At 41.3% G+C, this 18814-nt stretch overlaps 1 protein-coding gene across 2 annotated transcripts in view; it reads right to left on the minus strand.

The window, feature by feature from the left end:
- Ift140 (intraflagellar transport 140) overlaps positions 1-18814 on the minus strand; it is a 95802-nt gene that overhangs the window by 69872 nt on the left and 7116 nt on the right. Inside the window, exons 3-9 of one of the 2 annotated variants that reach the window (XM_004873744.4) lie at positions 17321-17542; positions 9481-9602; positions 9254-9396; positions 6270-6445; positions 5282-5373; positions 4314-4420; positions 3468-3613 (exon numbers count right to left, since the gene is read on the minus strand). In XM_004873744.4, the coding sequence (XP_004873801.1) occupies positions 3468-3613; positions 4314-4420; positions 5282-5373; positions 6270-6445; positions 9254-9396; positions 9481-9602; positions 17321-17542 (1008 nt within the window). The remainder of the gene's footprint in view (positions 1-3467; positions 3614-4313; positions 4421-5281; positions 5374-6269; positions 6446-9253; positions 9397-9480; positions 9603-17320; positions 17543-18814) is intronic. The other variant, XM_004873746.4, reaches the window with a different exon arrangement.

The raw sequence follows: 18814 nt of genomic DNA on the forward strand, positions 1-18814 counted from the left end.
ATACCTACTTTGAGAACCTGTACTCTAATAAAATGGAAAACACAGAAGAAATGGACAGATTCCTAGATACATACAAATTCCCAAAGTTAAATGAAGAAGAAATTCTAAACCCCCCAATTACAATCAGTGAAACTGAAAACACAATTAAAAATTTACCAACAAAGAAAAGCCCAGGTCCTGATGGCTTCACTGCTGAATTCTACAAGACATTTAAAGAAGAACTATCGTCATTACTCTTTAAACTCATCAATGAAATTAAAAGGGAAGCGATACTACCAAATTCATGCCTGGAAGCAAGTGTTACTTTGATTCCAAAACCAGGGAAAAACCCAACCCAAAAAGAGAACTACAGGCCAATCTTCCTAATGGACATAGATGCAAAAATCCTCAACAAGATACTGGCAAACAGAATACAGAGGGTCATCAAGAAGATCATACACCCTGAACAAGTAGGACTTATCCCAGGGATGCAAGGATGGTTCAACATATGTAAATCAACAAATGTAATACACTATATTAACAGAGTCAAGGACAAAAACCATATGATCATCTCAATAGATGCAGAAAAAGCATTTGACAAAATCCAACACCTATTCATGATAAAAACCCTGCAGAAAATTGGAATAGAAGGTCTTTATCGCAACCCAATTAAGACTATCTATGAAAAACCAACAGCCATCATTATATTAAAAGGTCAAAAGCTGAAAACTTTCACACTAAAATCAGGAACAAGACAAGGACGTGCACTATCACCACTCCTGTTCAATATAGTTTTGGAAACATTAGCCACAGCAATTAGAAAAAAGAAAGAAATACAAGGAATAAAGATAGGAAAGGAAGAAGTTAAACTGTCATTATTTGCTGATGATATGATACTTTACAAAGAAGACCCAAAACTCCACCAAAAGACTTCTAGACTTAATTGACAGATTCAGTAGAGTAGCTGGATATAAGGTCAACACTCAAAAAACAATAGCTTTCTTATACACAAATAGGAGACTCACTGAGAGAGAGAAATTAGGGACAATTCCTTTTACAATAGCATCCAAAAAAATGAAATATCTAGGAATCAATCTAACAAAGGAAGCAAAAGACCTCTACACTGAAAACTACAGCACTCTGATAAAGGAGATCGAGGTGGATATAAGAAAATGGAAACACATCCCTTGTTCCTGGGTAGGAAGAAAAAATATAGTGAAAATGGCCATACTTCCAAAACTAATATATAGGTTTAATGTAATGCTGATTGGAATTCTAACAATATACTTCACAGAACTAGAGAAAACAATCCAAAAATTCGTTTGGAACCAGAAGAGACCTAGAATAGCAAAAGCAATTCTAGGCTACAGAGACATGGCTGGGGGTATCACAATCCCCAACTTGAAACTATACTACAAAGCTACTGTGATAAAAACAGCATGTTACTGGCAAAGAAACAGACCCAAGGATCAGTGGAATAGATTAGAAGATGCAGAAACAACTTCAGACATACTCAGCCACCTCATCTTTGACAAAGGAGCCAACCACCCTCATTGGAGGAAAGATAGCCTATTTAATAAATGGTGTTGGAAAAACTGAATTTCAACCTGCCAAAGATTAAAACTGGACCCATACCTATCACCATCCACTAAACTAAGATCAAAGTGTATTAAAGATCTAAATATTAAGACAGAAACACTAAACTTGCTGAAAGATAAGTTAGGTAGAATTCTTGAAGACACTGGCATAGGAAAAGATTTTATGACAAAATCCTCAGTAGCACGGGAGCTAGCACAAAGAATCAATAACTGGGATCTTGTCTTATTAAAAGGCTTCTGCACTGCAAGAGAAACCACCAACAGAGCTAAGAGACAACTTCCAATCTGGGAAAAAATTTTTAGCAGCTGTACCTCAGACAAAGGACTACTATCTAGAATCTATAAAGAACTTAAAAAAATCAGACCCCTCAAATTCAAAGACCCAATTCAAAAATGGGCATCTTAAATGAACAGACATTTCTCACACAAAGAAGTAGACATGGTAAATAAACACATGAAAAAATGTTCAACATCACTGGTCATTTGAGAGATGCAGATGAAAACAACACTGAGATTTCACCTCACCCCAGAAAGAATGGCTGGTATCAAGAAATCAACAAATAACAAATGCTGGCGGGGTTGTGGGAGAAAGGAACCCTTCTCCATTGTTGGTGGGAGTGCAGACTGGTGCAACCTCTGTGGAAATCAGTATGGAGACACCTCAAAGAACTAGGACTAGAGGTCCCATCTGACCCAGCTATTCCCCTGCTGGGTATAAAAGAATCATACCACAGCGATATATGTGCACCCATGTTTATTTATAGTGGCACAGTTTGTAATAGCTAAAGCTTGGAAACAGCCCAAGTGCCCATCAACTGGAAACTGGATAAAGAAGATGTGGTTTTTTAATATAATGGAGTACTACTCAGCCATAAAGAACGAGAAACTAGAGACATTTATAGCTAAATGGATGCATATTGAGGCCACACTCTTAAGTGAAATAAATAAGACACACATGTGTAAATACCGAATAGTTTCTCTGGTGTGAGAAATTGAAAGTGTAAATAAGGATTAAAATGATTAAAATGAATAATTGATAATTTGTAATAGGAAGAAAAGGTCCAAAGGGGTAGGGGAAGTGGGAGGGGAAGGGGAAAGGAAAGATGGGAAAGGAAAAATTATGAGAAAAGGAAAAAATGGAAACAAAGTCTTTGTAAATAGGGAAAGGTGGAGGGGGTGAAGGGAGGACAGGGAATGGGGAAAAAATAAAAACCAAGATACATCATGTACAGGGACAAGTACCCAATGATAAATGTAAATGTATTGTATACCTAAAATGTACCAATAAAAGAATTTAAGCAAAAGAAACAAGCAAACTGTGGTCCAGCCACACAATGGAATACTACTCAGCCATAAAAAGGAAGTACTGACATCTGCCATAGCGAAGATGAACCTGGAAAACAGGACGCTCAGAGAGAAGCCAGTCACAAGAGACCTCATCTATGAATCAAATTCACAGACAAAGAAAGTAGACTACTGGTTGCCTAGAAACCTGAGAAAAGGATTTAGGGAATAGGCACGGATTTCTTTTTGGACTGATTAAAATGTTCTAAGATTTATTGTGAAAAATATTATGTTGATGGCTGCAGAACTCTGAGACTATATTACAAGTTGTTATATAAATGTATCTCAATAAGCTGTTTTTAAAATTATATACATACATGTACATAGATATAGGTAGAGATACAGAAAAATGCAGATGAAAGGGTTAATACAAATACAGATCCATAATCTCTTATCTGCAATTCTGAAATCCAAAGATCTTTAATATTTTCTCGTTATTGTTATCAGTCTTAGTCTAATAACTGATAAAAACAGGTTCAGAATCAGTCACTTCTTGTACTACTTGCAGAGAAAGTGAAGCACTGGCTAACCCCAGCAGAGCAGCACCTTTATTTGAGTGATGTTTCCTTCGAGCTCAGTGGGGGTCTGAGGGGCCCATTTGTCCTTGCCTTCCACCTCTCGGCTGCTTGGGGAGCCTGCCACTCTTTTCCACATGGCTATTCGCCCTTTATCAGTACCAGCTGCTAGAAGACCTGAATCAGAAACAAAGTGCATGTCAACTGAGATGAAGAAGGGACCATAGCAGCAGCAAGCGCCTCTGTGACCACTTTCTCTGATGTGTCAGCCTCCCCTGGTCCAGGAATCCCACTCTCAGAAGGCCCCACTTCCCTTCACAAGTACTACCTATCCCAAACAATACTGTGCCCATATAGGCAGCAGCAGTGGGTGCTCTTCTCTGCATTCCAAGAGCTTAGTTGGCTCCAGTGCTGAGCACTCAGCAAATACTGCCAGAATGTCACCATGACTCCTCTCCTGTCCTTTCTGTGTGAATGCACACATATTAATATACTTTCATGTGGGCACACATGTCCCACACTGTCTCATGGGATTTTAGGAGGAAACAGACAGTAATGTGAATATATTTAGTTTGTCACTTTTTTTTTGGTACCAGGGATCGAACTCGGGTCCTTGCGCTTGCGCAGCAGGTGGCAAAACCACTGAGCTAAATCCCTGGCCCAGTTTGTCACTTTTTGATTAAATCCTTTGCCCACTATGAATAACAAAGCTTTATAGTTAATTGTTCATCTGTGACTGCATTCAAGTGAGTGATGTTAGTTATAACTGATGTGCCATTCTTTAAATAATCCCTAAATTTTGATGTAATTATTTGCAGCCTGAGCACAATGCTTAAAGTTGGTTCCATTTCTTTCATGCCAGGCCAAGAAGTGTTACCTTTGGCTTTACAGTAGCAAATGCAGTTTATATTTTCTTCTTTTTCAAAGCCAAACTTCTCTTCTAGATTCAGTATGTAATTATCTCCCCGTTCCAAGTCCCAGAATCTACAATGGAAAGAAAAAAGCCTCACCAAGGGGCTGTTAGTAGCTTCTCCCTCTGCTCTGAGGGCTGTGGTGAATCTGTGCAGCAAACTTAATATCATAAAAGAGACATGATCTTCAGACTTCCCAGATGGTATGAAAAAGAAAGCTGATGTTAATAAAAAAAAAAAAAAAAAAAAAGAAAGCTGATGTTACAGGATTATTTCATGCCCTGTTTATGATCAAAGAGACCAACTGTTAAAAGATGGCTTATATATGGCCTGGAATAGTGATACACGTCTGTAGTCTCAAAACTTGGGAGGCTGAGGCAAGAGGATAATGTGAGACCCCATCTCATCCTCCAGGAGTTGGGGACCAGCCTGGGCAATAGAGAAACTGTTTCAAAACAAAATAATTCCTCCCTCCCCCCAAAAAGCCAAGGGAAAAACGATTCTAGGGCAGACATCAGGTCCTGCTACCTGCTAGGTGAGGAACTGAAGAGAGAACCCTGGAGATCATGCCGTCTCTAAGGGTTTGTTCTTCCATTTGGCTATATAGGTATGTCCAATTTGTGAAGACTCATCATATGTGTACTTTTTGGTACACACGTTATACTCCAATAAGTCCCCTTAAAAGAACCTGTTCCTAGCCAAGCATGGTAGTGCACACCTACAATCCCAACGTTCTGGGAGGCTGAGGCAGGAGCATTGCAAGTTTGAACCTAGCTTGGACAACTTAGCAAGGCTGTCTCAAACTTTAAAAAGGGCTGTAGATGTGGCTCAGTGCTAAACTCTGGGTTCAATGCCTGTACTGGGAGTGGGGGGGTGTAGGGGCAAATCCTGCCAGAATGTTCCAGGCATGCATGTTGGAAAGACAAGTTCTCACCTGAGGATGGCTTCCCCTATGGCCATCACAAGAAGGCTGCCTTCAATCAAAGTGATGTCTGCCCGGAGACCTGTTTTTCCACTCAGCTTTACCTGTATAGGAAAAAACAATCTGAAAGAAGCACATGGCACCTGGTAAGACTCCTGTCCCAGAGTTTGTGAGGCTTGGATCTGTCTTTCAGTAACTTTACAGAGACTTACTCAATGGAGGAAATCAGGTGAGAGCGGAAAATGAAAGGTATCCTTGTTTTTTTCAAGATGTACAGAGCACAGGAAACAATGACTTGCATACAAAATGATGGGCATGTAGCGTATAGTACAGGGTAGGAATCTCTAGAGTGATTACTAAGTTGAGCTGGGTGTTCCCTGTTCAGTAATGACTGTACTACACAGGTCTTATCATCCCCACTCTGCAGAGTGAAAACATTTCCAGGGCATACCAAGCATCAGGGTACCTGAAGCCAGGTGCTTATGGACTGAACTGTAGCCCCTTCCCATGTTCCCCGAGTAGGGCCTTTAGGAGGTAACAAGGTTGAATGAGGTCCTAAGGGTGGGTGGGCTAGCTGGGCATGATAGCATACAGCTGTAAATCCTGCTACTTATGAGGCTAAGGCAGGAGGATGGAAGTTCGAGGCTGGCTTGGGAAACTTAGCTAGACCCTATCTCAAAATATTCTTTGTCACATCTCAAGTCCATGCGATCTGAGCTAATCAATCAAGAGGGGGTGCAGCCCTGGAGAAAGCCTAGGCTCCTGAGACATCCTCACCTTTGCTCAGAGATACTGGGAAACCACCTTTCATTTCACCCACCTATACTAACTGTCCTGTAGTTACAGAAATGATACTGAAGAGCAGTTCTTGAACCATAATGATGTTTCAGTCTTAATAACTAAGAGAGAAAGGGCATTCAAAGCAGGCAAGAGAATCTTGGCCCCCAGCCCTTTACAATGGCGGTGTACTGGGTTGCCCAAACCCTGCTCTCGTACCCACCTTCATCACTTCCTCAGCTTTACCCTCAGGCATCACCATGTACAGGGACAGCAGGAGGTTCTCTGTGACCACCACCAGCGCCTCTCTCTTCTCAATGTAGAACAGTGTCTGGATGGAGCTGTGTGTGGATGCCACACAGGTGGTCTTGCCTTTCTCATCCACATAGTGGACTGACCCTGGGGACAGAGGCAGGTCAGCGTGCAGGGACTCCTAGCTTATCTGTGTTTTTGTGTCACTCATGAGCAGATATCTCTATCTACTTTAGGATATTTAAAAAATCTTCATTATAGGGGCCGGGGATTTAGCTCAGTGGTTCCGGCGCCTGCCTCACAAGCGCAAGGTCCCGAGTTCGATCTCCGGTACCAAAAAAAAAAAAAAAAAAAAAAAATCTTCATTATAAAAATTTAGGAATAAAGCACTTCCATAATCTCACAGGCTACCATCTCTGAAACAATCTCTACTTCACTGGCTTAGGGGTGCCTTGACTTTGGCTGTCTCCAATGATTCTTTTTTTGGGGGGGAACCAGGGATTGAACTCGGAATCTTGTGCTTGCGAGGCAGCCGAGGGAACCACTAAGCTAAATCCCCGGCCCCAGTGATTCTTTCTCTACCACACTCATGGAGAATTTTAGCATCTATACTGTTGACCCCCCCAGATTCTTCAGCCTTGTCTTTTTTATTTCTGCCCACTAACTTTTGGTGCCTTTGCTACAGAGGCCCTAAATGATGATCTTTCTCCCTGTTCCTCTGCTCCCAAGTCACTTGTGTCACATCTACCATCTTACTGGATGCCTTCTGGCCCTCCTTCTTTTATTCTGCATAGCTGCAGTTGGCTGTACATCAGTCTTTTCTGCCTGGAGGCCCCTTCCTCCAGCCCTGCCTGAGTGGCTGCTCCAACACTGGCCAGCACTCTGCTTCCTTTGTTCCCTCTTGGGTATCTGAGGTTGGTTGGTGACTCCTGAGTTCTCAGGATTCTCTGGCTCACTGCTGCTCTCTGTAGGAGTCTCTTCACTATCCTACTCTTTCATCTTGTTCCCAATGGAAAATTTAAGGGGGTTTTGGGTTTTTAAAAAATTTTTTTGAGATAGGGTCTCACTATGTAGTTCTGGCTAAACTTGAACTCACTATGTAGCCCAGGATGGCCTTGAACTCATGGAGATCCTCCTCCCTAGGCCTCCCAAGTGCTGAGATTATAGGTGTGTGCCACCATGCCTGGAAAAATTGGAGTTCTTTTTTTTTTTTTTTAATTTTAGTTCTTATCAAAATGGAAAGTTCAATGTCACCTGGGCTAATTGTAACAATAAATAGTATTTAGTAGATACATATTAGGTGGCAGACTCAGTGTTAAGATATTTACAGGTAACAACAAGGTAGACACTAGTAAAATCCCCATTTTCTATTCAGGAAAGTTGAGGCAGCTCCTGGGTGATAGGCAGGGCTCCTCCATGGCTCTGATCATTCCTTCCTCCGCCCACTGGCATCTTTCCCTTGACATGCCTTTTCCTTTTTTTTTTTTTGGTACCAGTGACTGAACTCAGGACCTTGTGGTTGTCAGGCAGGCATGAGTGCCACTGAGCCAAATCCCCGGCCCTGACGTGCCTTTTCTAACCTACATCCTGACTCTCCTTCCTGAGGGGCCCTGGCCCTCTCAAGCCTCCTTCTTGCCATTCTCACTTGGATGACCCTGTGGGAGTTACTCAATTTTTCCCTGTCCCTCAGCTCTATATCCTTTCCTTTTAAAACGAAAGGTTTTTGCTTAAAAAAATCACACACTTTTGGCCCTGCCAACTGTCATCTGCTCTTCTCTTCACATCAAGGTCAGGCTGCTTGGTAAAACCAACTGCAACAGCCTCCCTCCTCCTCAAACCCAGTCACTCCCATGTGACTTTCATCTCATGGGCCTCTTCAAATGAAAGACATGCTGGAGGTTGCTTCCTGTGACTCTCAAAGTCCCTTTCACTTTTAGCATCATAGTCCATGTATTTTGGCCTTGGCTGAGATGGCTATCTCCCTCCTTACCCCAATGGGAGGCTGAAGTAAAATCAGCAGATGGTAGCCAGGCATGGTGGCACACGCCTTTGATCCCAGCACTTGGGAGGCTGAGGCAGAAGGAGGCCATCCTGGGCTACATAGTGAATTCAAGGCCAGTCTGAATTACAGAGTGAGACTCTGTCTAAAAAAAGCCCAACAGAGATAGTGGTTAGTGCTGACTACTTGTGAGGACTGGCTGCTGGCTGGCTGGAAGTAAAAACTACCCCCTATCCTGCTCATGCTTTTTTCCCAGATCCTAGTATACTTAGTATACATTAAGTGCTGATAATTATGCAGACTGAATAGTAGGGTTACCACAAGAGAATCTTTCCCCAACTGGGAATGTAGCTCAATGTTTGAGCACTTGCCTAATCTGTGCAAGGCCCTCCCTAGTTTCATTCTCCAGCATCACAAGAAAAACAAAAAACAAAAAAACTCCAACTTCCCCAAACCATCTCCACTGTCTTAAGTGCTGTGCAGTCAGTGTGGAATTGCTTATTCATGTTGGGTGTAGTGTGTGTGTGCCTGTAACCCCAACACTCTGGGAGGCTGAGGTAGGAGGATTACAAGTTCCAGTTTCACCTGGGCAACTTAGAGAGACCTTATCTCAAAAAAGTAAAGTAAAATTTAAAAAATTAAAATGGTTTAGGGATATAGTTCAGGGCAAAGGGCCTAGATTTGATCCCCAGTAGCTGGGTGGATGGGTGGGGGGGTGCCTGTGTATGAAAATCCTTCAACATAAATTTGGCTCACCAGGTCTCTGCCACAGCCATACACAGCACTCTGAGCACTGGAAAATACCTGCAGAAAGCCAGCTGGCACAACCCTGCACATGAGACAGGTGTGCCTCGCCTATTATTATTTTATACAGAAGCACTACCCATCAGTTTAAAATCTTTGCCAGACATCTCTGAAATGCTGTGACTCTTAAAATCCCAACGCAAGTCCCTCACCATCCATGAGACTGATGAAGAATGACAGCCCCTCTTGAGATCCCATCTTCAGGAAACTTCCAAAGCTGCTTTTCTTCCAGTTAAACATGTCCAGGGCCTTCTCATCGCCATTGACTGCTGCCCTTGCCAATTGAACCAGGTCCCTGACAAGGTAAAGGTGATAAAGCAGTCAGGATTCCTGGAAGGAGCCACACACCCGCCCTGGCCCTGGGGAGCCTCACACTTACTTGCCAGGAGGGGGAAGTCGGAAGATGCAATGAGTGAGGTGCTTTTCATATTCGTGCTTCAGCAGGGGTGTTCCCTGCACCCGACCCCGCTGGTCCAACCTCCACAGGAGCAGGACACCGAGCTGCAAGGGGCCAAGAGTGTGGGTGCAGAAAATGCTTCCTTACAGAATGACTGGCAGGTAAACAGTGCAGCAGAACACAGGCTGATTCCTTCCCCAAGAGAATCACTGAACTACTACATGTGCACCCAGAAAATGCCAAACTACTCTGAACTACCACACTTGCACCCAGAGAATGCCAAACTATTCAAAAGTATTCAAAGAACCAGGAACTTTTCTCTGTACTTTCTCCCCCTCCTCACTCCCTAGAGACAGTAACTGTCACATATTCAGTCATCAAAATAAACTTCCTTTCGTAACAGATTCAGATTCACAGAAAGACGATAAAGGTAGTGCACTGTCCACATCTGACACTGTCTTCCCTATTGTCAGCATTGTCAGTATGACAAGTTTCTTACAGTTAAAAAACTAATACTGTTACATTACTATTACCTAAATTCTCTATTTCACTTAGATTACCTCAGTTTCTTCTCATGTCCTTTTACTATTCCACAGGCTCATCTAGGATCCCACATGACATTTAGGTGTCACATCTCCTAGGTTCTTTTGGGCAGCAACAGTTTCTCACTTTCCTTGATGGCTGATGACCCTGACAGTTTGGAGGTGCTGCTCAGGTATGGCATAGGATTTTCTTCCACTTGGATTTGTTTGATGTTTTCCCCATAATTAGACGGGGGTTAAGGGATTTTGGGAGGACCCATACAGGTAATATCTCCTTTCTCCATATCCTGTCAAGGGTACATATAATCAACATAGCTCATCATTGTGGATGGTGACTTTGATCATCTAGTATAAGGTGGTGTTTGTCCACTGTAAAGCGCCTCTTCCTTCCCTCTCTGGGCTGTAAGCCTTCAAAAGAAGTCACTATGTGCAATCTTCACTTAAGGGCTACGGAGTCACATTCTATCTCCTCAAGGGTGGAACATCTACATAAACTATTTGGCTTCTTCAACATGAGGGATGTCTTTTTTTATCATTTATTTATATATTCAATCATATTTATAACACTATGGACACAGGGATATTTATTTCCTAATTTGGGTTATAACACAATGCTGTTCTATTTTGTTGCTCAAGCTGTTTTAGTTTTGACCACTAGGAACTTTTCCAGGAGGCCCATTTCCCTTCAATGTGTGCCCATCATAGAGGGCTTTGTGAATGCCTCCTGACTCTCTGGAAATCCAAGGTTCTCTGGGCTCATTTTCCTAACCCAGCCCTAGAATCAATCATTTCTCCAGGAGTTCCAGTTCCTTTTGCTAAAGAATGGCATTAGAACTGGCACAGTGATAGAGAATTACTGTGGAGAGTTGTAGAACAAAAGGATGGGTCCTTGACACTTACCAGTGTGGAAAAGTATTCAAATAATGGGCTGTTCCTGTAAGTAACATTAAACGTGAACTTGATGCTTCAGAGTCCTTAAAGGGTTTCTAAGTGTATCCATGTAAAGTGTTGCCATCAACTGCCTTTATTCTAGTTACTGTAACTTACAAGTGTTTGATGACATAGGTCTATTAATTTTATCTAAATCATTAATTTTGTTTATCTAAATCATTAATTTTGTTTTTATTGTATGTAATCAAATAAAATTTGAGTAATGTGGAAAAAAAAAAAAAGAATGGCATTAGAGGGGCCAAGGATTTAGTTCAGTGGTACGCCTGCCTTGAAAGTACAAGGTCCTGAGTTTGATACTCGGTACTGAAAAAAAAAAAAGAATGGCATTAGAAATCAAGATCTGGGTGCTAGGTGTACTGTAGGTTCAATTTTAAAGTGATCAGTCTCAGATCAATGGCATAGATAAACATTAGAGAAGGTCCAAGAGCAAGAGATGATTCCATGAGAAGGTTGAGGAGAGCTTCATGTACAGGGGATGCCACTCAAGATTTGATGAACAGCAGTATTTTAATCTCAATCTCTTTGGTTTGATGCTCAAGTGTTCCCCAAAGGATGATTACTGGGTCAAGGGAAGTAGACATTTCAGCATGTGGGTGGGAACTCTTCTTCCCACCCTCCATTCAATCAGCATTAACTCCAAAACCTCCAAATGCTGGATGACATTGCTTTTATCAGAGACGGAAATTAAGATTTTCAAATCATGTCAGCTTTAAAAGTATCTTACACAATGGACCTCCAAGAAACGTTCTGCAAGATCTAAAATACTGTGTAACATATGAGCACATATACAATACGAATAATACATCCTAATCTAACTTTTTTTTTTTTGTTTCCAGTACCAGGGATCAAACTCAGGACCTTGCACTTGCAAGGCAGATGTGGTGCCACTGAGCTAAATCCCCGGCCCCAAATCTAACTTCTTGATTGCCAGTTTTGTGAAGATAAGAAAAAAAAACACCACTGACTTTTTGTTTTGTTTTTTTGCGGTACTGGGGATCAAACTCAGGACCTTGTGGTTTCGAGGCAGGTGCGTCATCACTGAGCTAAATTCCTGGTCCACCACTGACTTGTGTTTAGTCTTTTTATTATTATTATTATTATTATTATTATTATTATTATTTTTTTTTTTGGTACTGGGGATCAAACTCAGAACCTTGTGTTGCGAAGCAGGTGCAGTGCCACTGAACTAAATCCCTGGCCCTATGTTCAGTCTTTTTTAAAAAGGATAAAAATATAATGGCTTGCATACTAAGAAAAAAACCACTCACCCACCCACACATCCCAGGATAAAAAACAAAGAATATCCCCTTCCCCTGTACCCAGCCTCCTTCCCAGACCCAAGCACTATGAGAGTGCCTAGGTATCTTCACAGTGCTTCTCATGCAGCATCCTTTGAGATGCTTATCTATTTGCCTTTCATGCAATGTTTTCCAAAATTGACTGCAGAGACTTTTTCTTATTAGCACATCAAGTTTCTAACTGACAGCTCCAGCAGGTTCTTAAACATAATCAGACAAATATCTCATCTAGGTTTCTGAGATGCTGCTTTAGGAAAGAAGTTGTTGGATGAAAATGTTTAGAGCACCTGTATCCCAGAAGCAATGATTTATGCTCAGGCAGACAGACGCGTACCCCTCGTCTGACAGGAAGACAGATGCAGTCTACCGGGATCAGGAGTTAAACGATCACTGTCTCACAGAGAAGGGAAGCAATGAGCCAAATGTTCACTTCTTCAGATTTCTACTTAATGAGCTAGAAATGTGAACATGAAGTACATGACTTAGAAACTATGAGAGGCCTCTGCCTCTTGCTACACCTTCCTGCTACTTGTCCCCAATCTTAAACATAGAACACCAGAGTCCAAGCCTAGATGTCATCTCCATGTCCTCATTCTTTGCACCTCTCACTACTCCTGGGGGTAGTTCTTGTGTTCAGGGATATCTTTTCACTATCTGTTATTCCTTCCAAGTTATTTCATGCAATATAATTCTATGTAATGAGACCCTAAAGAAAAGCTACCTCCAAAGGTGAAATTAGCTCTATTTGTGAAGATCAAGAGTTGGATGCACTAAGGATGCTATCAGCTAGGTTCTTGGTAAGTGTTTAGATGTTGGGTACCCTAATAAAGCTTTGTTAAAGACTGATCTGTGGGCTGGGGATTTAGCTCAGTGGCACCGTGCCTGCCTCGAAAGCGCAAGGTCCTGAGTTTGATCCCTGGTACCAAAAAAAAAAAAAAGACTGATTTGCTGTGTTGGGGAACAGGTCTACTTGACCTTCATGCTGGACTGCATGAGATACTTAAAGGAAACAAATGGCCTAGCCTGTGTAAAGTTCTCCCTGTTCTCCATTGGTGGGGCATGTAATGGACAATTACCTCCTTTCTCCAAAAATAAGACCTAGCTGGAAAATAATCAGCCTTGAAAACTAGAGATGAAAAATGCTGGCTCTAAGGGAACAAAGGTAAGGGGTAAGGAAGAGATGAAGGGGAAATAAGCAGAATAAAGATATGCCATGTACAGGAACCTAATAATTTCAATGAATGTAAACATTATATGCCATAATATGAGCTAAGCTTAATACTATCAACAAGAATGAAAATCAGGATAGGGGAATTAAAGGAAGGAGGGAGGGAGGAGGAAAGGGAAAAGGAATTAAAAAAAGAAACAAGTGGGCCAGGGATTTAGCTCAGTGGTTCCGCCAACTGCCTTGGAAGTGCAAGGACCCGAGTTCGAAACCTGATTTAAAAAAAAAAAAAGAAACAAGCTGTAGTATGTACATGTATCCATTCCCTAAGATGACTGTAAACTGCATGTGCTGCAAATATGTACTAATAATTTTTTTAAAGTAAAAAAAATACTGGGCTGTCAGCCTGTCCTTGCTTTATCTGCCATCATTATTCTTTTGCTTGGTGGCCACTCTGTAAGGCAGATAAGGTAAGGACAGGCTGACTGGGGCTGGCATTTTTGATCTCTAGTTTTCAAGGTTGATTATTTTCTGGCTAGGTTTTATTTTTAGGGGAAACATGGTAGTGGGATGCCTGGTGCTCCTTTCCAGGGATGGTCTACCTTTTTAGGCACTGCTGACTGGTGCACAGGGGGCACTTGGGAGAAGCCCCTGGCACCAAGCCTGGGGAGGGATGTCTGTTTACTCAGTGTACTTGTCTTCCTGCCTGGACTCATTATAATTTTTTTTTTTGGTACCGGGGATCAAACTCGGGTCTTTGCACTTGCAGGGCGGGCGGCGGAACCACTGAGCTAAATCCCTGGCCCCCGGACTCATTATTAAATTAGTTCCAGCACAATGTTAGGTTTTCTCAGGATTAGGCATTTCTGTTCTTAAATATTCTGACTTACAGGACTCATCAGCTCACACATGTCACTTTATGCCTGAGTACTCTGTTTAGCTGGTCGTTTCTGAATATTGTCAGGAGGAGAACAATCAAGTGCAATGGTCTTGAATTACTCTATTCCAGTGGGCGATTGGTAACTGTTCTTTAGGAGGGAGGTAGGAAAGACCACCTGAGAAGTAGCAAGTTGGGGCCAGGCCAATGTCAGTAGGTGGGAATTAAACAGCAAAACAGAAGAAAAATCATCCAGGAAAAAAGGAACAACTTGAGAGAAAATGGGTTAATGATATGAACAGAAAAGGAAATATGGATAGCTCCTGAGGATGAAATTCATCAACAGTAAGAGAAACAACTTATAATACTCCTGAAATACTATGTTTTTAAGCTAAGCTCTGGTATTTGGATATTCCCTCCATGGGGAAATACTTGCTATGTGTTGTGGTGAGTTGTTACCAGCTCATAGAGTGTGATTTGGCAACATCCATCACACTATGAGGGAATGTGTACTGGGTCCAGTCGCACCATATGTATGCCAGTCTCTAAATGGACATCTGTGCAAAATGACAAAAGCACAAGTGCCATTGTCCATTTAGCAAATACTGGAAACCACTAAAGTGTTTATGAAAACGGACTAGTTAAACAAATTATAATGGATTCACACAATCAAAAGCCAATTAAAAGGGAAGGAAGTTTATTATTTGTCAATATGGAAAGATCTCCTAGACACAAATAAAAGGAAAGAAATAAGAAACATAAACAATGTGTATAGTATGTTATGTTTTAAAATGAGGCAAAAAGGAAGAGACATTATTCTTGCAATAGTTTATATCTGAAATGTCCCTAAAGGCTCAAGTACTAAGGCTTAGGCCCCCAGGATGTGTGCTATTGGGAGGTGGTTGAACCCTTCACAGGTAGGTCCTAGAAGAAAGAAGTTAGGTCACTGAGGGTATGCTCTTGAAGGGAATATTATGACCCTAGCTCTTGTCTCTCTTTGCTTCCCAGCTGCAACATGGTGAACAAACCTTTTCCACCACATGATACAGTGGGCTACCACAGGCCCAAAGTGACATGGCCACACAACTGTGGACTGAAACCTCTGAAATCATGTGTGAAAATAAACCTTTCTTCCTTTTAAGTTGTTTACGTCAGGTATTTCTTACTGTGACAAAGCTGACTAACACAACTTTCTATGAGATATTCTTGTCCAAAATGTTTAATGTGAAAGTAATTATAAGATCAAAGAAATCCAAATCGAGAAACATTCTGCAAAACAACTAGTCTGGACTCCTTAAAATGTCAATGTCATGAAAGACAAAATAATGGAAGGGAAAGAAAAGATTTCAGACAAAGTCTTGACTAAAAGAGACTAAAGAAAAGTGACAATTAAACGCAAAATATGATCCTTGAAAGAGAGGAAGAAAAACCGAACAGCTATAAAGAACATTCCTAGAGAAATTTTAATATGAACTACATGGGGTAATTGTACTGCATCAGTGTTCAATTTCTTGAGGTATATTGTGGTTATGTAGAAGAATGGACTAGTTTTCCAGTGATCAATGCAGACATTCCTCATTTAAGTACAGATATTCCTCATTTAATAACCTACCTGTTTAGGTGTTCAGACTACTCAGACTTATGACCAACAACCTGCATTTATGACCTGTCTTTTTTGTACAGTTCTGTACATCTTGTTTATAGAACCTCAATGCCTTTTTTTGTACGGTATACCTTGTTTATATAGTACAATACTGTAATTTTTACTGATTGTACTGTACAGTACTGTAGTGTTATGTAGTTATACATTACAGTATGGCAGATAAGAGTTATGCAAATAAAAACGAAGTTATCCAGTTGAAGTTTCCTTTAATCATTTCTTTGTTCTGAATATAGTAATGGAGATAGTATACACAATTCCTCATTTAACGACCTATTCATTTAACAACCTAGTCACAGGAACAAAACTCTGAGGAATGTCTGTATCTAAGAGCAAAGTACTACATCTGTGATGAACTCACAAGCAGGGAGGAAAGTGTGTATACAGAGAGAACAAATGTGCCACAATATTAACAACTGTGGATCTGCAAGGCAGGCACATAGCTATTCCTTGTGCTACTTCTTCAACTGCTCTTGAAAAGTGTATGCCTGGGTGTCTGAAGAAACTAAGATAACCTAAAAGCCATGTGCATTGGAGAGGATGGGGGGATAGGGGACAGGGGATGGTCTTTTCACTGTAAATGTCTTTTATACCCTTTCAATTTTCAAACAAATCCATGTATTACCTTTAGTTAAGATAAAGTGAACACACTGTAAAACTTCTCCTGTGTATTTGTGAAGCAAATTAGGTCTAGACCAATGTTTGTCAACCTTAGCACCAGATTATTCTCTGTTTTGGGGACTATCCTGTGCACTGTAGGACACTGGGCAGTGTCCCTGGCCCCACTACATACAAGATGCCAGTAGAATGCTCTCCCTAACTTGTGATAAAAAATTCCTTTGCACACTGTCAAATGTTCCCTAGTTAAGAAACCCTTACAGACAAAAGGATTAGGGACTCCTGGGTGACAAATGATCAAGGTAGTAGGTGACTCTGGGGTACCGTAAAAGAAACAGTATCTGAGGCATTCACTCTACCTCCAAATGCAATTTCCTAGGATAGTTCATCTTAAAAATTACAGATATACCTTTGCCCTAGAATGGGATCTTAGAATAACAATTTCAATCCTTGGTTGAGAAACAAAACAAAACCTACAATTGCATCAGAGCAGATCAGTTGAATTTGGGAACCACACATTTCAAATAATTTGGCTCTAGCATCCTTTGCCATGTGTATTTGAGACAGGGTCTTTTTTTTTGATATGGGGGATTGAACTCAGGACCTTGTGCTTGCAAGGTAGGCGGTAGAACCACTGAGCTAAATCCCCAGCCCTGCTACATGTATTTATTAGAGCATGGCAGGGGATGAAGAGACCGACTATACACTTACCCTGTCCCCAGACACCAGGCAGCTACCATTGGTGCTCCAAGTGAGGATGGTGATGTCAGTGATGTGTGTCGGGGGCATGGTGTGCTGCTCCTTGTCCTGCTTATTGAACACTATCACTTCTCCGGTCTCCCAGCCAACAGCAAGTAGCAGCCGTGTCGGATGCCAGCACAGAGAGGTGACTCGGAAGGACCTTTCAATATGTGTTTCAGGTACATGCTCACCCTACCTCAGACAAGACGAAAAATTCTGTATTACAGATGGTGGCAGCTACTTTAAGAATTTCTGCCTAATACATGGAATTGACTTCAGGTAGAAGATCTAAAGAACTGTTTACTAAAGCAGATCTTCAGTTTTTATAAAAACACACTAACCTTTTTCTTAGCCAAACTATCCCAGCAGAAGGTAACCAACACTTAAGGACACACTGATTAACTGGAGTATGGCCTCATAATCACAGTTGCTGCTTGGCAACTAGCAAACATTTCAATGGATAAGGCTGAATTCCAATAAAACTTTATTTATAAAAACAGGCAGCAGGCCAGTGGGCAGTTTGTTGCCCCAAGGTTCTCAAAGTGAGGGTCAGGACCCTGAGCCTTTTTAGGTATGTGAAAGGCCAAAGTTATTTTTGGGATGATAATAAAGAGTTACGGTAGAGAGTTATTTGCCAAATTTACTTTCATTCTTGATGAAAGTATACTGGAGTTTTCCAAAGGCTTATGTGACATGTGATATCATCACTCTGATAACCAACAGACCATGTGTTTGTATGTTCTTGTGTTTTCTAGAATTTTCTAAGAAAGCAGGTTTAGAGCACAAATATGTATGTTTTCAGATATACTTTACTGACTTATTTTGCAATGATATGCTTTAAGTTTTCTAAATTGTATCTAAAATTGTAATAATTTTAGGATTCATATTTATTCTTTTTTTCCTTCGCAATACCAGGGATCGATCTCAGGATCTTGAGCTTACAAGGCAGGCATGGTGCCACTGAGCTAAATCCCTGCCACTTTTATTCTTTTTTTTCTGGTACTAGTGATCGAACTCAGGACCTTTTACTTGTAAGGCAGACACAGTGCCACTGAGCTAAATCCCTGACCCTTATATTTATTCTTTTAAAGAAATTCAATACATATTTTGTGCTGGGGGTGCTAGAAGGCTACAGAACACCTTGATAGACTTTGGGGTGCCTGCAGCAAGGATGAACTGGGGGGGTATTTCCTGAGAAATAGGCCACTGAGCCACTGTTGTCTGAGGTATTAATATGTTTATGTTCATTAAAAAAAAAAAAGGACAAGGGAGATTCTTCAGTGCAGAAAGCACAGCATGTGCAGTGCTAGAAGGCTACAGAATACTTTGCTAGGCCTTGTGGTACCTGCAGCAAGGAGGGAGCATGGAGTTGAGATTTAGGATGAGGCAAACCTAGATAGGGGCATGATTTCCATGTTCACCTAAGGAGCAATGTGGGGCAGGGAGGTGGGAGCAGGGAGTTGG

The sequence above is a fragment of the Heterocephalus glaber genome, unplaced genomic scaffold, assembly GCF_053883595.1.
Source record: "Heterocephalus glaber isolate CG9 unplaced genomic scaffold, H.glaber_assembly_v1.0 deba00001781, whole genome shotgun sequence".
NCBI classification, from domain to species: Eukaryota; Metazoa; Chordata; class Mammalia; order Rodentia; family Bathyergidae; genus Heterocephalus; species Heterocephalus glaber.